The 18,592-nt window shown below is 42.7% G+C and overlaps 1 protein-coding gene across 4 annotated transcripts in view; it reads right to left on the bottom strand.

Annotated features, from left to right (window-relative positions):
- Window positions 1-18,592, bottom strand: part of LOC137172486 (caskin-2-like) — a 64,150-nt gene that overhangs the window by 2,382 nt on the left and 43,176 nt on the right. Inside the window, exons 8-20 of one of the 4 annotated variants that reach the window (XM_067576946.1) lie at window positions 17,196-17,304; window positions 16,839-16,947; window positions 16,546-16,640; window positions 13,936-14,053; window positions 11,130-11,258; window positions 10,821-10,907; window positions 8,421-8,548; window positions 7,955-8,036; window positions 4,199-4,272; window positions 3,999-4,109; window positions 3,541-3,642; window positions 3,182-3,320; window positions 101-2,332 (exon numbers count right to left, since the gene is read on the bottom strand). In XM_067576946.1, the coding sequence (XP_067433047.1) occupies window positions 101-2,332; window positions 3,182-3,320; window positions 3,541-3,642; window positions 3,999-4,109; window positions 4,199-4,272; window positions 7,955-8,036; window positions 8,421-8,548; window positions 10,821-10,907; window positions 11,130-11,258; window positions 13,936-14,053; window positions 16,546-16,640; window positions 16,839-16,947; window positions 17,196-17,304 (3,515 nt within the window). The remainder of the gene's footprint in view (window positions 1-100; window positions 2,333-3,181; window positions 3,321-3,540; window positions 3,643-3,998; window positions 4,110-4,198; window positions 4,273-7,954; window positions 8,037-8,420; window positions 8,549-10,820; window positions 10,908-11,129; window positions 11,259-13,935; window positions 14,054-16,545; window positions 16,641-16,838; window positions 16,948-17,195; window positions 17,305-18,592) is intronic. The other 3 variants (XM_067576947.1, XM_067576948.1, XM_067576949.1) reach the window with 3 other exon arrangements.

Genomic DNA, 18,592 nt, shown 5'->3' with positions numbered 1-18,592 from the left:
ATGGAAGGCAAAGGGTTAATCCATCATCCAAAATAACTGTATTTCGAAGCAGTTTGCCCAAAATAATAAAACAAAACATTTGGTTTTTGGTGGCTGTTACCTGCTGTTGATGTTGAGGGGCTTTCAGGCTGAGGGAGTCTTGTTACAGACGAACCTGCAGCTTTCTGCGGACTTTCTGGTTTGGACATCACTGTGTGTGAGTGTCTGACAGGTTTAGGACTAGGTATACATGTCTGTGTGTTTATGCTGCCGCCCAGCTTCGGTGACACCGTGTGAATCTGTACGCTGGTTAGTTTAGGAATGGCTGTTTGTGCATTAACTTGTATTTTTTGGGGGGTTGTTGCTCTGCTGTTGGGGGCTTGTCTGAGAGGACTGGAAGGTTTGCAGGACAGTGGAGGCTTCAGGCCTTTTCCCATGGAGCCCACTCTCTGGAAAACATTTCTCTGAGTGTCCTCGTCGCTCAGCGCACTGACATCATTGTGCGTGTGGTGGCTGTTGGTGTGCGAGTGGTCGTCTCTGTTGGGGGTGGAGGCCTCCTCGGGTGTTGACGCGCCTTTCTCTTTGGGTTTGTGCCTTCTTTTAACTGTATCAGACTCTTTCAGATTGAACTCTGGGAGCTCCAGGCTGTTCGGGGTCTGGACTGGACCCTCTGGAGGAGCCTTGATTTCAGCGTCTGCCTGACTGACAACTGCTATCCTGGGCCGCTGTTTGATGGTGAGGTTGCCTTCCTCGGCAAAAGGGAGGTGGTCAACAGAGCCGTGCTTTGGAGAAGCAGCAGTACTCTTTGATATTCTTTCATTTTTTCTTCCTTTGTCTTCAGAGGAAGTACTTCCACCTCTTTGTCTGTCAGGGTCTCCTTCCGTTTTCTCATTTCCTGTCCTCCTGAGGCCCCCCACACCGAGGACGGGGACAGGCTTGGAGTGCTGTAAGATGATGTGAGGAGTCCCGGGTAGAATCGGGGAGGAAACAGGGCTGAAAACAGGTGAGACTGGGGGTATGTCGATCCTTCTGGATGGACTGCTGCTGCTTCCGCTTCCCTCCAGCCTGGCTGCAATGCTCCTCACGCTGCCCACGCTCTCCGTCTCCACACCTCCCTTCACCTCTGGCTCTGCTGCTTTCTCGTTTCCTGATTGGAGTACTGGGCTGCCGCTCACCGAGCTCATCCTCTTGGGTGGAGGCGGTGGTGGACCTTTGCGTCGGGAGCGCACAGCGAAAGAGTGGCTGCGGTTGATGTGGCGTTGGGCCCCCGAGGCGCTCGTATGCCCGCGTCCTGGCCTGCGTGACAGAGTGGCATAGGAGGGCATGGCTACAGAGGAGGCAGAGGTACAGGAAGGATTGAGGTCTTCGTCCTCGTCCGGCTCGCCGTCAGACAGAGCGTAGCGAGTCAGGCTCTGGGCACGCTTCTTGTGCGCTCCCCTGTGGGCGTCATCAGCTGGGCCATGTCCAGGCCGGGGTCCCAGCAGAGGGACAGCTCCAGGCAGAGGCTTGGAGAGCACCCGTGGAGCCCCGTTGGCACCTCCTGCCTGGGCGTGGAGGTAACTAAAGGCTTTCTGTGTGGGGGAGGGCTGCGCCGAAGGAGAGGAAGGGGAGGAGGGCTGGTGGTGCTGAGGCTGATAGAGGCGGCTGGGGGACTGGAAGTGCTTGGCTTTGGGTGGGACGGCCGGGTAGGCAAAGCGGGGCATCTTGCTGGGAGTTAGTGGAGGCGTGAGGGGGGAGAAGGGGAGTTTGTTGGGGGTAGAAGACCGACCCTGGTGCTCCCATATCTCTGCGGGTCTCTGTCTACTTCTGCCTCCAGGACTGCTTGCTCCAAGCTTGGCCTCCTCCCCAACTCCACTCCCTAGACTCTCCTCAGACCGGCTAGATGTCCTGGCTGAAGGCAGCGCCGATTGGTGCTCCTGAGAAAATCCTGAATTTGAATTTCCAGAGTTCCCAGAATTCCCAGAGCCACGTGACCGCATGCTGATACTCTCCTGACTGACTGACATGGCGGATATAGCTGCAGCAGAGGCCACGCCCCTGATGCAGAACACCTCGGCGGCTCCTCCTCCCGCCCTGCCCATCATAGCACTCTGCAGCTCAGCACTCAGCTCGCTGTCCTGGAAGGAGAGCAGGGCCCTGGGGGTGCGAGGGGAGGGGCAGCAGTCGTCAGACGGAGCGTCAGAGCGCATGTGAGGGTGCACATTGTGTGTTGGTGTGTGTTCAATGGCCACCAGCTCCAGAGCGGCAGGGGGCTTCCGTCGAAGAGTCCCGCCTCCGGCTCTGTCGCCATGGTTACGAGAACGCTGCAGGTCACAAAGTCTCTTCACTGCTAACATCAGCTTCTTCTGATGGCCTGAAACACAGATAGCAGTCATTATAATCTACTGATTACAATACACACAATAGTTTAAAGCCGGTCGAGGTAACTTTGCTCAACAGTGGCAACTGTAGCCACAAGAGGAAATTAAAGGATGACACTGAATTTTCCTTCATTTCCCAAGATTCTCCTGAGTCAGTTGCTTTAAAGAGGCCTGTTAAGAGTTTTCCAGAAAAAAAAAATCAAAAACTCTACTTACTCCCCTTCTTTTGAGCTTTAAACCAAATCTCATGGTCTTCTGAAGCTTTTAACCATGCCAGAAAGAGATGTGGTTGAAAGCCCTAGAAAAATCTGTTAGGTGGACTTGAGTTTTTTAGGCAAATATACTTCTTGTTTTCTGCTTTTGTCATAAAGCCATTAAATATTTATCCGGCAGCAACATATGACGTGCAAAACACCTGAACAATTGTTTTCTATGTAAACCCAAATTCAACTTTTCATTCCTGAGAGGAAAATTGTATTTCTTCACTGAAAAGTTACATGACTTGATTTAATGTACTTCCCTCTTTGACTTTTTTATTAGATTTTTTATCAAGGTAAGATGGAAATCAATTAAATTCTGAAAACAAGACAGTTTAAGTCTTACTAGTGCCTCCTACATAGCACCCAACAAAACAATGAGTGAAATGTAAAGTTTGTTAAAAGCCACAAGGGTTTATGAGATATCTTATTTGCAAAGTTTGACAAATCAAATCACTTCAAAAACTTCCACAGCAAAACCTGACTTGTAATTTTTGAGATATCTTGCCAAATGGAATACTGTAGAATACATCCTTAAAATATTTCAGTGTCTACTTGTGGCTCAGACTCAGTCTAATCTCTCACCTAGTTTGGTGATGCCTATCTCCTGCAGGTCCTCCCAGGTGATGTCTTTGACAATAGTGATGGAGTCGTAGCCATTGTCACATAATCTCTTGTGGTACTGAGGCAGTCCAATCACACTCAGCCACTCCGCCAGATCCGACTGAGCAGCAACAAACACACATGGACAGAGACAGAGGAACAGATGCAGTTAGTCAGAATCCCCTTGGATTTTGTGTGTTGCTGGTTTGCGGTAGCAGTATCAATCACCTGACTGACACCAGTGGTTCAAGGTATTAGAGCAAATTCAAAAGCTACAATACAATAAATCAATAAATAGCTGCATTTCATGGATGTTACAAAGTGAGTAGGACATTTCTCACAGGAATGTAATCAGGAAGCCATTCAGGGATGCTCAGCTTGCCGATCTCCATTGAGATCTTCTTACGGTGGCCTGGTTTGGTCACTCCGATGGCTGTCAGGTCCTGAAGAACATAAACGTGTGAGCCAGTTAACACAACATTGTGGGAGGACATTCACTTTAAAACAAAGAATCTTTAACCAATACATGACCTATTTCTGATGGATATTTGAATAGTGTTGTCCAAAGTAGATTTATTGTACTCAGTAAAACATTAAAATGGGGCAACACATATTCTGATTGAGGATGTTTCCTGTAAACATTAGTGAGTTCTACCACATGACCAACAGAGTAGACTGTAACTTAAAGAATTCCAATGAACAGCAGCTGGTAATTTCACTCGCTTTAGGGTAATAACAAATGTATTAAATGTATTTGGCAATGACTTCTTTATTCTAAATACTAAAAACACACACATACCTCGGGGGTCATCCTGCTGATGGTGGGTACATCATATCCTGCATTGATGAAGTTGGATGTGTATTGCTCCAATTGGAACTCACACAACCACTGGTAGATGGCCTCAGAGTCCTAATAACAGAGAGGAAAGATATTTATGAGGCCTCTCTCTTAAACACACACACATATACACACACACACACAACTACCCCTCAACTCACCTTGCCCTCCATTAGGTGTTCGGGCCTCACAAAGCCTTTCTGAGGAGTGCCGCTGACCTGCCGACGGGAACCACCTAGAAAACACACATTATCAATCGTAAAGGACAACCTCTGCCACGCTTTATTGTGAGTGGCTGCCAGTCAGCACACCCTGACTGAAACAAGAAAGCACTATTAGCAAAGAAACGAAGACATACCCAGACAAAGACAGAACATAACCAAACGTGTGCGTCATATGGAAAAAATGCAAAAAATAACATAAATTATAGCTAGTTATTAATACAGTCTGCATTAAACTCAATCATGTCAAACTCAGTAACTCATGTTGAGTCAGTTTTCTCCATGCAGCTGTTCGGGTGACAGAGGAGGGGGGGGTTGGGTCTCTCCAGGTGAGTAAAGATGTGTTATCTACCTGATCTGAAAGCCCACTGAACACACTCATGACTCATCTATCTTTCAGTCATGACACATTACCCCAGATCTCTGAGGAATGCACCTTTCCTTCCATTTACTCCATCTTTGCCTCTAGTTTGCCCGAGGTGAGCGTTTTGATCATTCTCCCGTTCTCTTTCTGCTTGTTTAGTCATCTTTCCTGACAGGACCCATCTACCTTTTAATTATTACCATTTGCAATAACCTTTATCTGTAAAGCATCTTTCTGAACACACACATAAAACTCGTTTTTATTGTGGTGGCAAAGAAATATGTTCTTTTGTAATTTGAGTGAACTGACCTTTAAAGGAGCGAAGTAAAGCACGACAGATATTTTTAGCTGCAGGTCCTTGAATAAAGGTACAGGTCAAAGTTTGAGGTATATGCTTATTTGTTCTTTGAGTTATATGAGAAGATGGATACCTCCCTCATGTCTGTGCGTTAAGTATGAAGCTGGAGTTGGGAGGTGATTAGCCTAGCTTAGCATAAAAACTGGAAGCAGGGCGAGACTGCTAGCTCTAAGCTAAAAATACATATCTACCAACACCTCTAAAGCTCACCAATTCACAGTATCAACTGTATCTTTTTCCAGGAATGTAAAAATTTGTTGTACTAGCTTTTTTTTAAATTTATACATGCAAAAATTGAAACAGATAGATTAATAAAATAGACAAACACGACACAGCGAGAAATCAACCAAAATGAAATAAAACAGGACATACTAGGGAGAATTACATGCTGGAACTACTTCTTGGTGAATGATAGCCGGGTGCAGTGATTTCCTGGAGTGCAGTGATTTCCTGGAGTCTTGTCATCACCCTGAGGTTCCCATGTTTAAGACCATTCTGATTTTATGGACACTTATCCTAAAACCTGTGCTCATTGGCCACATCAAGCAACCGAACCCACAATCACGCACACTGTAAATGTACCGGGTGAATGGATAAACTGTTTCATCAGAAAAATAGTTCCAGTACGAATATTCCACCAAAAACCATAAAGTGTTGTTTTTACAGATCCGTTTGTGAGCTGATAAAACAAACAAGATACAAGGTAAGAGTAATCAAGAACTTTTAACAGAGCAGACTAGCTGTTATGCTAAGCTAAGCTAACCACGTCCTGACTCCAGCTACACTGAAATAGAGGTTGGTATCAATCTTTTCATTCATCTCTTGTAAAGAATTAAGTCTATTATAAGTTTATTGCTTCTTTGAACTACAGTATTCCTTTAAGTCACTTCAAAAGTTTCGATGCACTGCGGTCAAAGAACCTCACTTTTTTAATCTACCTTGGGGGACCTGATGTCCCAGCAGGACTTCATACTTTCTTTGTTCCTTGTCTTTCAGTATTTTAAATTCACCCTCTCTTTTTCAGGTTCTATTTTTCTCTACTTTGTTGTGGAGGTCAGGGGCCCTGCTCGGTCACCCAAGGGAGTAAAACAGCACCTAGTGAAGAGGTATTTGGCCTCTGGGCAAGAGAGAGTCATGGATGGAAACTGTTGGGTCGAGAAGCACTCTGCTCTTTACAAAACCCGCAAGAGAGAGGGGATGATACACTACAAAAGATAACATTTGACTTGTGTCAATATCATATATCAATAGAAGTATGGATAAAATCCTTTAAAAAGTCATTTTTGCAGCTAACAGACAATTTTTTTCCATCTGAATATCAGGAGAGAAGAAAAAACACAGCAAAATTAGGACTGATGTTACATTTTTTCTCCTTGAACAGTCTTCATTCAAGCTCAAAACAGTAGCTTTTGGTAACATTCTTGTAGGTAATCCACCAGTTAAAAATAAAATTAAATCCCTACAGGAGTCCCTGGTTTCATCTCTCTCTGTCTCCTTATTGTCTCAACAAACAAACACATCAATACTTAAATGAGTAGACTTCTCTGATCACATCTAACAACCACATCTACCAACAGAGATGATATGAAATGTGAATAAAAGCTTTATCCCCCACAGCCATGACAAAACATCCAACATCCTGTCAAATCACTCTTACCCTTCATGAGGAATGAGAACGACAGAGCTCCTGATGTTTGGCACTTCATCCTTCCTTCTGCCTATCACTCATACAGTGCAGACATTTCTTCAAGTTTCAATTCGCTCTTTTTCTTCTTTCTCCCTCTTTCTTCTTCATTTAGCAAATATGTTTTGCTCCCGTCTCCTCCCTCTGACCCCTCCCTCCCACTCCTCATTTCTCCTCTCCTTCACTTTAACCCTCCTTCCCATTCAGCCTGAGGTCACCAGAGATCCATGGCTCTGTCTAGCATGTCACTCCTTTACACTGAACGGCTCACCGCAAAGCCCCTGCTCAGCAGAAAAAGCTGCAGAGAATACTTGAAGCATTTGCCGTCTCTCTGATTTTTCTGCACCTGCCGCTTAGATGTGACACTAAAACATTTTGTTGGCCTTTCTTGGAGTAGCAATTGGGTGTTTTTATGGGTTGTGTGGTTGGGAAAAGCTTGTGGTTTTATTGGTTTCTGTGGTGAGGTGAGGTAAGCCAGTTCTCTCTCCCTCCGTCTCATTTCCTTTCAGACTGACGCCAATAACAGCCCAATCTGCAGAACAAAAGCACTGCTGCTACATTTTTCTTTAATTGCATTCCTCAGGTGTAAGTAAGTACAAGTGATGTCTGTGAAGATTCGCAGTCATTCAGGTCATGGGATATGGTATGTCTATCTACATCTGAAAGGGCACTCTTTTAAGACAGCACACATATTGGACAGAGAAGAGAGGTGGTGAAATAGGAGTGAAGGAGGCCATCTATGTCAAAGTGAAACAGTGATCAGTCAAGAGAGGAAGTGGTCTACAAAACCACATATCAGCCACTTAGGCCCCAAACACCATCCAAGTACACACACACACACCTGGTGCTACACAAGATCAATTTCAGAATCACAATCAGAATCTGTTTATTAGCCAAGTATGCTAACATACCAAGAATTTGTCTTAGTGTTTGCTCCCACAAACGCAACATAACATATAAGTCATTATGTTGTGCAAAAGTTGTAATTTTGAGAGTTCTAATATTATGAGAAGACATCTGTAACAATTTGTGGGTACAGTCATACAGTCAAAATTTACAAGAAAAAGTCACACTATTTTGTGAAAAGAATAAAAAAAGTTTAACAGGTGACTAAACAGGTGAGGGATGACCTGCAGTTATAAGTTTGACCAATAAGTACATTATCATCACCCAATGTATCTGACCTCAAAGCAAAATTAAACCATACATTATGTACTATAAGTCCATAACCAGATGTGTTAAGCAGCGGTTAAATTATGAGGAAGAAGCAGGAAAAAGACAAAGACTAACCTGTGGATCCATCAGCCTGTTTGCTGTGATCTGCTCCTGTAATGTGAAGATGGTCTCCTGATTCACCAGCAGAGGGAGCAAGCTGCACACACCAACAAGGAAGATACAATGAGTAACAACACTGAATGTCAAGGATCACTAAACGCACTGCAAACAATCACCTTATCCACCTTAGCAAGTCAGATCATGTTGTAATAAAATGTTCTGTTGCATTCTGCAGGTGAATTAAACTGGAAATGATTGAGCATCAAATTAGTGTACTCTGACATGTGAGCTATAACAAGCAGGTTCAGCTGTAGGTTAAAACAAACTAAACTTCATTGGAAGACTTGGTATGGAGAGTTTTAACAGTGTAAAAAGGGATAAAGATTTCCTGATCTTACATAGAGTTTGTAGCACAGTTATTAAATGCATGGCTTGCTTCTATTTAAAAGTGATTTCAATGGTCTTTCTGAGCAGATCTAACCTTGCCAGTGTCAGCGTTGTGGCGATTTTGAGTCCCGTTCTGTTTGTGGCTGCTTTCTGAGCTCTGGCCGCTACCAGCACTGCGGCTGCTGCCGACACTGCCGGCACTGCCAACACTGTTTCTGTCACCTGAGAGAAAAAGACAGAAAGAGAAAGCAGAGAGTGATAGAGTATTCGTGTGTGTGTGTGTGTGTGTGTATGTGTGTGTGGGTGTTTATTATTAAATTAGCAGAGAAGCCAAGACTGTGAGGCAAAACTGGTAGGCAAGTGTGGTTTGAGTTAACTGCAAAAAACTGTTTTTTGCTTCCTGTCTGGGAGTTATTTGAGAAGATCAATACCACTCTCATGTCTGTGCTTTAAAGCTTCTCTTATCAGTATTTTTTATGACTGTATAATATGAAAGTGGTCCTTCATAGTGATGAATCCACACAGAATTATCACCCAACTCTGCATTTCCTCTCTGCTATACACTGTGTTTCAGCATCTTTCAGCTTAGTGTTTTGGTTCAGTCTCACTGGTCTCATCAGCGTTTCTTCTAGAGGCAGCAGGCAGCTATTTTCAACAAAGAAGCTCTGATAAACCCACTGTACACTACCTGCTCAGCAACAAACAGTAGACAGACAAAGTTAGTTACTAGCTGGTAAACACAGTGGAGCATTTAGGAGAGAGATATTTTTCTCAGGAGTTGGTGGAGACAAAAGCGCTAATGTTGCTTTGTGTCTGCTGGATGCGTAAACAGACATCTGTTTGCTAAAATGTTCACCATATCAACTTTATGGGGTGATTATATGTTAATGGTTGGTTTTCACCTTGATGCAATTATTGCAGTTGTAAGCATATAGCTAGCTTAGCTTTGCATAAAGACTGCAAGCAGAGGTAGAAACTAGCATGGCTGTGTCTAATGTTCAAAAATAGACGTAAAACCTCTTAAAACTATAATATGTAACTATTCTGCATTAAAAATGTCTAAAAACAACTAGATCTATGTTATATATTTTGTTGAGTTGTGTACTTAGATTATACCAAATGTTTCAAACAATTTTCAAACCCAGAGAACTTCGTAATTTTAATCAAGTTGACGGTCTGTTTCATTTGGTCACCTGTCAGTGGCATCATACCTCTTCTACCAAAGAGTATATGCATACAATGTAATACGTTGAGATGTGTTTGTCCACCACAAACTGTCACAAATTGACAGTTTTAAGCCACATTTTTACAATAAACTTAGATCTTGGTCGTTTTTAACTACATCTTTTAACTGGATGAAGGATTTTAGTCATCGGACATCTGGATCTTAAGTTATCAGAGAAACAAGCAAACGTTAGCGGCAGCTCGGCTCACACAGAGCCCCTCCCGGATGTCCTGTGACCGCCGAACAGCATCGAAGAAACACTGATTTTGAACAATGAACATTGAAGGAATCCTAACCCCCGAGGAGCTGGTTGTTTAACAATGAAGACAACAACTCCCATGATCCCACGCTACTTCACACCATAATCACACTCCGTCTTTTGTTATTGTTTTGATTAAGAGACCTCTAGAGGCAGAAATTACATATTGTGCATTTAATGCTTTAATCTGTAGACAAACGGCAGTGTAAAAACAACAGTTTGTGATTTTAGGGGAGTTACATGGTGTAACTATTTCTTGATGAACAATGGTTTATCTGTCCGCCCAGTACTGCAACACTATTGTGCTTGGCTGGTTGTTTAGCAGGAAATAGTTACAACCTCAACTTGCCCTCAAACTGTAAATTCTCATTTTTATATTTCTGTTTGTGTACAAAACAGAGCCTCCTGACTCAAGTTCAAGCACAGAGATACTGTAAGAATGGTATTGATCTTCTCATCCAACTCTTAGACACAAAGCAAATGAGTGTAATTCCCAAAATGTCAAACTTTTCCTTTACCATGTACTTCAAGAATGATCTGGAACCAGAGTTAGTATCTCTTCGGTTATTAAAAACAAAAATACATATTTTTCTCAATACTAGATGAAATGACTTGTTAAGATAACTGTTTGCTGCACAGGCTTTCAGGGAGGAGGCAGGTGCACCAGCAAGCTGCAAAAAACTGAGAAACCAGCTGGTCAGAGTGACACATGAGTTAAAGAAAAGGCTCTAGAGGAATGCTGCTCATTTACCATTGTGTACTTGTGAGAGACAACTATAGTAAAATGATTATAGCTGGATTATTGGGGTGTGGGAAGCGGGGTGGGGGGATGGGATTTGCAGGGTGGCACCGTAGGTCAAGACTTTGGGATATAAAGGGATAAAGATGAGAATAAGCTTCCTACAGTGCTGGTGGGTGCGGTTTAAAGAGGCCCAGTAGTTCAGAGCTGGTCTACAGGTTCACACAGGGGAGAGGGAGGGGGCAGGGTGTTTGGGGCCACACACTCTTACCAGTGGGAGAGCTCCTGAGGACCCAAATGTCCTGAGTGGGGCTAGCAGGACTAGCTGGGGCTGAGAGCTGACTGCCAGGTGGAGCACCTAACAAACACACACACACTTTAGACACTCACTCACTGTATACCCCACATACTGTGGCTGGGAGCGGACCTATCAAGCCGACACTGAGCACCATAGGGCTGACGGAGCAGAGACCAGGATCAGGGTGCTGTTTGGAAGGGAAACGTGAAACCTGGGAGGACGTGTCACAGGTGGTGGAAATAGACCAAACAGAGGGGAGAAGTTGTGAGTGCGTGTATGTACCTGCAGGATCATAGCCGAGTGTGTATGAGTCTTCAGTCTGAGGGGCGGGGCCGTGGCTTGAGGGAGGAGCTCTGGAGGTAAAGAGTTGTCGTTGACATGGCATGGAAGCTTGACGGGAGAGAGTGCCCCCTGCAGTCAGGGAGACAGGTGTGGGAGGAGGCAGGCATGCATGAGTGAGGGAAAGTCTTTCATGTACATGCATAGTGTGTGTTTCAGTTGGAACTGCGTGCACAGGTATGGGAAAAGGCTGTGAGGTGGCAATGAAAACCTTTTTGAAGTACGGTGAGTACATTATGAACAGCTAAAAAAGGGCATATTGACTGTAAATCCTCTCTGGTGTTACATAAGAAGCTGCTGAATGGGAGTATAAGATCACCAGCAACGCTGAGAGGGCTTACTTATCCTTTGTGTGTTGTTGGTCCATGGTTGCTGACACCATTGACATTATCGCAAGGCTCAGGCACACACACACACACACATACACACAAACATGCTCACACACACTGCCGAGTTTGCCTCATAAGCAAAGAGCCTGTCACAGACTTTAAGTCAAACTCTCTGTTTCTTTCCCTCAAGCATGAGCAGACACACACACACACACACACACAGCACACAATATCCCAACGTCGACTGTGAGGGCTTTAGCACTGAGCTGACACTTTGCAATCTGGCCATAGTAATCCTATAAATGTGCGTCAGTGTGTGTGAGTATCTATGAATGTGTGTAGCCTGGCTTGCTGAGGACGTAGAACTGAAGTGTGTGTGTACGGGTGTGTCTGTGTGTGTTATTGGACCCCTCACTGTGCTCACCACGCCGTTTGAATGTCAATGACTTTACAGCTGCAAAACAAGCCCAGGACTCGTATTTCTTTCATCCACAGGGATTAAATCTGATGACTTACAAGCATGCTGAACCCTCCAGTGATCAAGCATGCCAACATGATAGATCCTGCTTGTGGGCAACATATCGATATAATGATATTGTGACTCTTAGATTTTGGATATCGTTATACGGCATAAGTGTTGTCTTTTCCTAGTTTTAAAGGCTGCATTACAGTAAAGTATTTTCTAAATTTACCAGACAGCTAGCTGTTCTATTTTTTGTCTTTAGCCACTTGGTCAATATATCCACATTACTGACTATTATTTATCAAAAATCTCTGTGTAAATATTTTGTGAAAGCACCAATAGTCATCCCTACAATAATGTCACAATATTGATATCAAGGTATTTGGTGAAAAATATTGTGATTTTGTTCATATCGCCCAGCCCTATGTACAAGTATAGAGATGCATTCTTAGCCCAAATATAACCATTGCCCTGAGTCAAATTAGTCACTTCAACACCACTCTGCCAGCTCAAGCCCACAATGTACCAGGACTAATCTGGCCCTGAGATGGACTTATTATAGTCAGAGCATGATATAGTAAACATTCTTACCACTTTTACTTTGCATATTAAGTCAATATTATCATGTCTTTAATTAATCAAAACACATTCTTTGACAGTGCTTCATTTTCCAAACTTTTCAGGGGGCCCTGGAGCAAACATTTGCTGTTGAAGCTATGGACCCCCAACTCCCACCTCTGTCCATTGTGTATATACCCTGTTGCCTTTCCTGCAAGTTCAGTCCACGCAGCAGAATACACATGGCAGCTTCATTATATGCCAAGACAACTAGTACTCCTATGTTAGAATAACACAAGCTAGCACCTGGTTTTCTAAGCGCCAACTTGCTTTTAGTTATTTGATTAAACACATCACACACTATTTAGGATTATGCACCATGTGCTTTAGTGATGAAAATTCCTAAACAAAATAATCAAAAAAATAAAAAATATCAGAAAGTAATCAAATTACCAAAATCAATTCACATGGTGTAAAAGTGAGATTTTTGGGGCCCTGGGGCAGTTGCCTACTTGCCCGGCTTGATAATCAGCCTTGAGCATGAGCCCTGGGAGTCTAGAGTTACTGAACTGCAAGTTATCTCTGAGATAAAAGGAACATAAAGATGCTAGATGTGATTAAAATGCACGTATGTATCCTATTCACATGTCTACAAAGTGTCTTCAGTGGTGAAACAAATATTCAGATCCTTAACTTAAGTCAGCAATACTACAGTTTAAAAATACTCTTTAACAAGTACACTCCAGCAGCAGCAGCAGCAGGCAGCTGTTTTCAGTGAGAACACTCACTGTGCACAACCTGTCCACAACCAAACGGCAGACAAACAAAGTTAGCGACTATCTGGTGAACATAGTGGAGCATTTAGCAGCTAAAGAGTCAGATATTTTTCTCAGGAGTTGATGGAGACCAAAACAGAGCTAAGAGGAGAGTGAATATTGGACTTACATTCAACAGTTGGCCATAAACATGACTCCAAATTAATGCTAATGTTCTGTGTCTGCTGGATGTGTAAATAGGTCACTGCTTGCTAACACATTGGCTATAAAAATTTTATAAGGCCATAAAATGTCCCCAAGTGGCCAAAAAATCTATTAATATGCGTTCAAGTAAAGATACAAATATCACACTGTAAAAACAGTAAAGGTACAGACGTATAATCAGTAAAATGTACTTTTAAGTATCAAAAGTGAATGTACTCATTATGCAGGATGGCTCCCTTTCAGGGTGTTAATTAATATATGACATTATTGGATTATTATTATTACTGATGCATTAACATGTAAGCAGCATTTTAATATTGAAATCATACATACTGTTATTTTACATGTGTGTCTCAAAGACCTCACTGAGTGTCTTTGAGTTTATGCAGATGTTGTGTGCGAGCTGTTTGTATGTCTACCTGCTCTTCTGCTGAGGACCTCCACCACTGAAGGGGGGAAGAAGCCCACCCGGTCCGTTCCCCGCTGGGTGTCATGGATGTGACCTTTCCACCGGCCGTCTGAGTGCTGCTCCAGGACCTGACCCCAACAAATCATGAGCACACTTCAGCTGAAATGTTTGTGTCATTGCAAACAGCTGTGACAGACATGAATGTCTGTACCAAATTTAATGGCAATCCATCCAATAGTTGTCAAGACATTGACAGGAGAACACCAAAGTCAGTAGGATTCATTCTCTGGTGACCATGAGTCTCCATACAAAAGTTCAAACTTTCATGCCATCCTTACAACCATGCCACTAGCATGGTTAAAAAGTGTATAATTTACTTGGAACTTTGTGGATCAGTGTTACAAACGTTTTTCCCTTGTCAAGTGTACATCATGCCTAAGTATGCATGTCATGTGTGTGACTCCTCCAGGCATGCTTTTAAGACCATAATGAGAGAGCCAATGAACTGGAAATATACTGTCTATTCATTGTGAGTGTTAACAAAATGCCTGGAGAGGACAAAAACAAACACTGCTGCCTTCTGACCGAATACTGCACAACAACATACAGTACGAGTTCAAACAGGAGTCTAGGATGTCACAGCGACTCTTATAAAGATATCAAAATACATGGGAGTAAGCACATAAACACGCAAATGCACACATGAATTAGTGCAAGAGGTGTGTGTGTGTGTGTGAGTGTGTGTGTGAGGGGGAATGAGCAAACAAGTTGGTAATGAGAGAGTGACAGCAGCAAGTTTCTGCCTGTTTCTCTTCTGTGGTCTCCTGCTCAGGGTACACTAAATTATCCTCCAACATCCCACACAAATCCTAACAACAAGACTTCACTCACTAAAGTCTTCACTGCATAATCCTGTGATTTCTCTGCCAGTGAATAAACAGAGTAAAGCAGCTGGCAGAAGGTATACAATGACTTTCAGCTGAATCAATTTTACAGTAAGTGCAAGAAAACAGGAACAGACCAGTATTACAAGTAAAACACAACAAGCCTTCACTTGGGAAAGGTGCAGCAAGGTGAATATGTGATGCCAAACAGCATAACATTTCTTAATCTGAACCATTAATGTCAATCCACAAGCTTACATTTTTACAAACGTATCAATCCACAACAACTCCAAAAGACACGTGTTGTTTTATGTGTATACATGATGCATACAGTATATACAAAAATCATGCATACCTCAGTACATTTCCCACAAATAAACTGGGATCTTTAAAAGAAGAATGTGTAGTGAGACTGTGTGCACTACACACATGCTTAAGACAAAGACTGAATCTAATTAAATCTAATAATAAAACACTAATCTTTGCTGTTTGCTCTTCCCTTTCTGATGTGTGATTATGATGATGAGTTATTTGTGCTGATAAAGCCTTACAGGTTGCTCTGGTATTGTTGGAAAACCTCACTGGTGTTGCACAATCTGTGAAATTATGCTTCTTCTCTGCCATTCTTTTCATTGTCAGGTCTAAAGACTGGTGAACCAGACAGAATTTTTTAAATACAAACAGGTGATTAAGTGCATGTCTAATTCCACCTATGGCAAACTGTGGGAATGGAAATCAGGCTTGTATAAATTTCACAAAGACTAAGATTTATATAACAGAACCATGCGTATGCACCACTTTGTAGATATGATGAAAATAATGTGTATGCATATGTGTGTCTTTGTGCGTATGCAGAGTTTTATTCATCTGGCCCCGAGTCTCCTCATCATAATCCATCCAATAATTCTTGGGGATTTCAGTCTGGAGCAAAGTGGTGGTCCAACAGAGCAATTCTGCTATCCCTAAAGCCACATCGGTAGCTTGGCTAACAATGCAGTTTCATGCCATATACTTAGAGGCTTCTTGAAAACTATTTTATCCATTGAATTTCTGATATGAGTCACCCTAGTTGAGACAGTTTTGCTGGGCACTGTCTTGTACACTGTGCTGCTGAAAAGACAGCTGGTTGTAAGAATAGTGATGCTGTAGTGGAGGTGACGGTTGGTGGGGATTGAACAGCTGAACATTTTGGTAACGTCCCTGCATCTAAAATTTGGGGTCAGGGATGACGGTCTAGTCACCAATAAATTTGATGTTTATTTAAAGCCACTGTGTGTGGTAATTTGAACATTTCTAACTTTGGCACCCCCCAGTGGACAATGAAGACAATGTGGCAGACGGATCTGACACAGGCAAATGAATGGGGTGAAATGAATACACCAATTTTCACTAGGATTGTCTCATTTTTTATAATACAAAAACATAGAGATGCTGTAATCACATTAAGATTCACATAAAGCATCATATGGAATTAAGCTGCTGCCTTATTAACAAAGCTAACAAAGGCAAAAAGAAAAATTGAATTGGAATTTTCTGTCTTCATGGAGGGCAAGGAGCCACTGTACAGCTGGAAGACATTAAGCAGGAGTTTAGCAAAGCTACCAACAGTCAGTTGAGGCACAACAATTCAAGCAAAAACAGGAGTACTGCAGAGTGAAACCATTACTTGTATACTAGACAGCCATTAAAGAGACCTGCTTCTCTCTCTACAAACATACACAGACAAAATCAAGTACCATAATGAGGTCTCCAGCCCGGAGGTTAAGGGCGGTGGGGTCGTGAAGGTTCCAGTAGTCCTTCACTGCTCTGACCTGGAGGGAGCTTGATGCCTCTGCAGAAAAAAAAGACACAGAGCCATCATCGGAGGGCACAAATGGTTTGTTTTACACCATGAAGATCGATTTTGACCCTCTGCCATTTAGCAGCCTCTCTTCCCTCATTTCCCCTGCCTCTGTCTCAACCAAAAATCAAAATTTCATGAAAGCATCAATTAATTGTTGAAAAAAGTAGTATTTCAAGAGCTACCAACCTCTCAGCAGTTGTTTGATTTCCCTGCTGGCTGTGGAGGTGGTGAACTGGTTGACGATGTCCAGAGCTGTCTGGTTGTACGTGTTGCGCATGTTCACGTTGATGCCCGCCTAGACACACAAACACATACACACACACAGACACACAGAGTGTGGGATTACTGTGGGTGGGACGCACTTTTAAAACAAATCCTCCCTCAAATACCTCCCTCCTTTATTAAAGAATAACACTGAGAAACTGGTGTGATGTGAAGTTATGCAGTTGTTCTATCTGTAGCTTACATACAGAAATATCTATTTTGGTCTTTAAAATACCATACTAGCTGAACGAAAATTATATTTCCATCGACTTTGCTTACATCAAGCAGCAGCCGCACTACTTCCGTTTTGCCATAGAGGGCAGCTTCGTGCAGAGACGTCCCTGCTTTGGTGGCTCTGTTGATGTCAATACCGGCTTTGAGCAGCAACCTAGGAAATCAAATCAAAAACACTCATATAAGGCTGCAGGCAACACTCACACAAAGATTAATCTATTCAACTGTTACAGACATCTGCAACATCTCATTAAACCATATACCCCCCACTCATCCACCCCCACGCACACACAAACACAAGCTAACAAATATCTCTCTGGTTCTGTCAGAGGCCCAGAAGAAAGCATGCTGATGGCATCGTATCCAGAGAGCTGTGCAGGAGGAGGAGGAGGAGGAGGAGGAGGAGGAGGTGGTCCTGGGCTCACTATGTGAACGTTGAGTCAAGTTTTGAATATGTAAACAACATTGAAGCATGGCTGTAAGAAACTGCAGGTTCATGTGCATGGCTGTAAGAAACTGCAGGTTCATGTGCACATGACATTTTTACCATTTGTGTTCCATGGATGCTATACTTCTGCATACTGGGGGTTGTTTCTTTTTTTTCAACTTTATTTTTATTGGGCAAAGTTAAACAAACACACGCAAGTTATTACATATTTTTTTTCTTTTAAATTCTATTAATTAGAAGTACAAATTTTGTAATCTTTATAGATTTCCTTCACTTCCCTGTCCCATTTTTTACATCACTTCCCCAACCCATCCAAGTATTTATACTCAACTCTTCAGTTAATCATTCTCTCAATCAACGGGTTTGCATGCCACCTTCACCTCTACTTTCATCCACACATCTTCATCTCTACCCTCATCTACTGCCCTCCGCCCCCTCATCGACTCATCACTTCTATCTCTGGGACGGTACCAGAAACAGTTTGTTTATAAAACCATTAGTTACCCAATTAAAAACAACAACAACAACAAAATAAACAGGCACAACTAACAAAACATAGGTAACATATACACCAAAAATAATATAAAAACCATAACCCTGACATTAGCTGCCGCAATCACCAGAAAGCTACTTAAAATATAAAGTGATGAAACACAAAAGTTTCCCAAGCATGCCTAGCTCCATGCTTCCCCCATCACTTGTAGCCAAGGTTATTTGTGTAAATTCCTATAACTACTGACTGCAATGTGTCATAGGTTGGAGGTCAGTGTTATTGCTTTCCTGGCTGCTGCAAGAAGTATATGCAGTAAGTGTATCTTTTTCCTGCTCATCACTGCTTCTGAGATGGCCCCAAGGGCACTTCCAAAATATATCTGTATGGTTTGCAGACTCTCTCCACATTTCCTCCAACATGTACTTGTTTGACTGGGTGCTATTTTGGAAAGGATGTGAGGAGTTCTAAAGAATCTGTTAACTATTTTCCACTGCACTCATA

Source organism: Thunnus thynnus, chromosome 20, assembly GCF_963924715.1.
Source record: "Thunnus thynnus chromosome 20, fThuThy2.1, whole genome shotgun sequence".
Classification (NCBI taxonomy): domain Eukaryota; kingdom Metazoa; phylum Chordata; class Actinopteri; order Scombriformes; family Scombridae; genus Thunnus; species Thunnus thynnus.
This window is presented reverse-complemented; position numbering and strand designations above follow the sequence as displayed.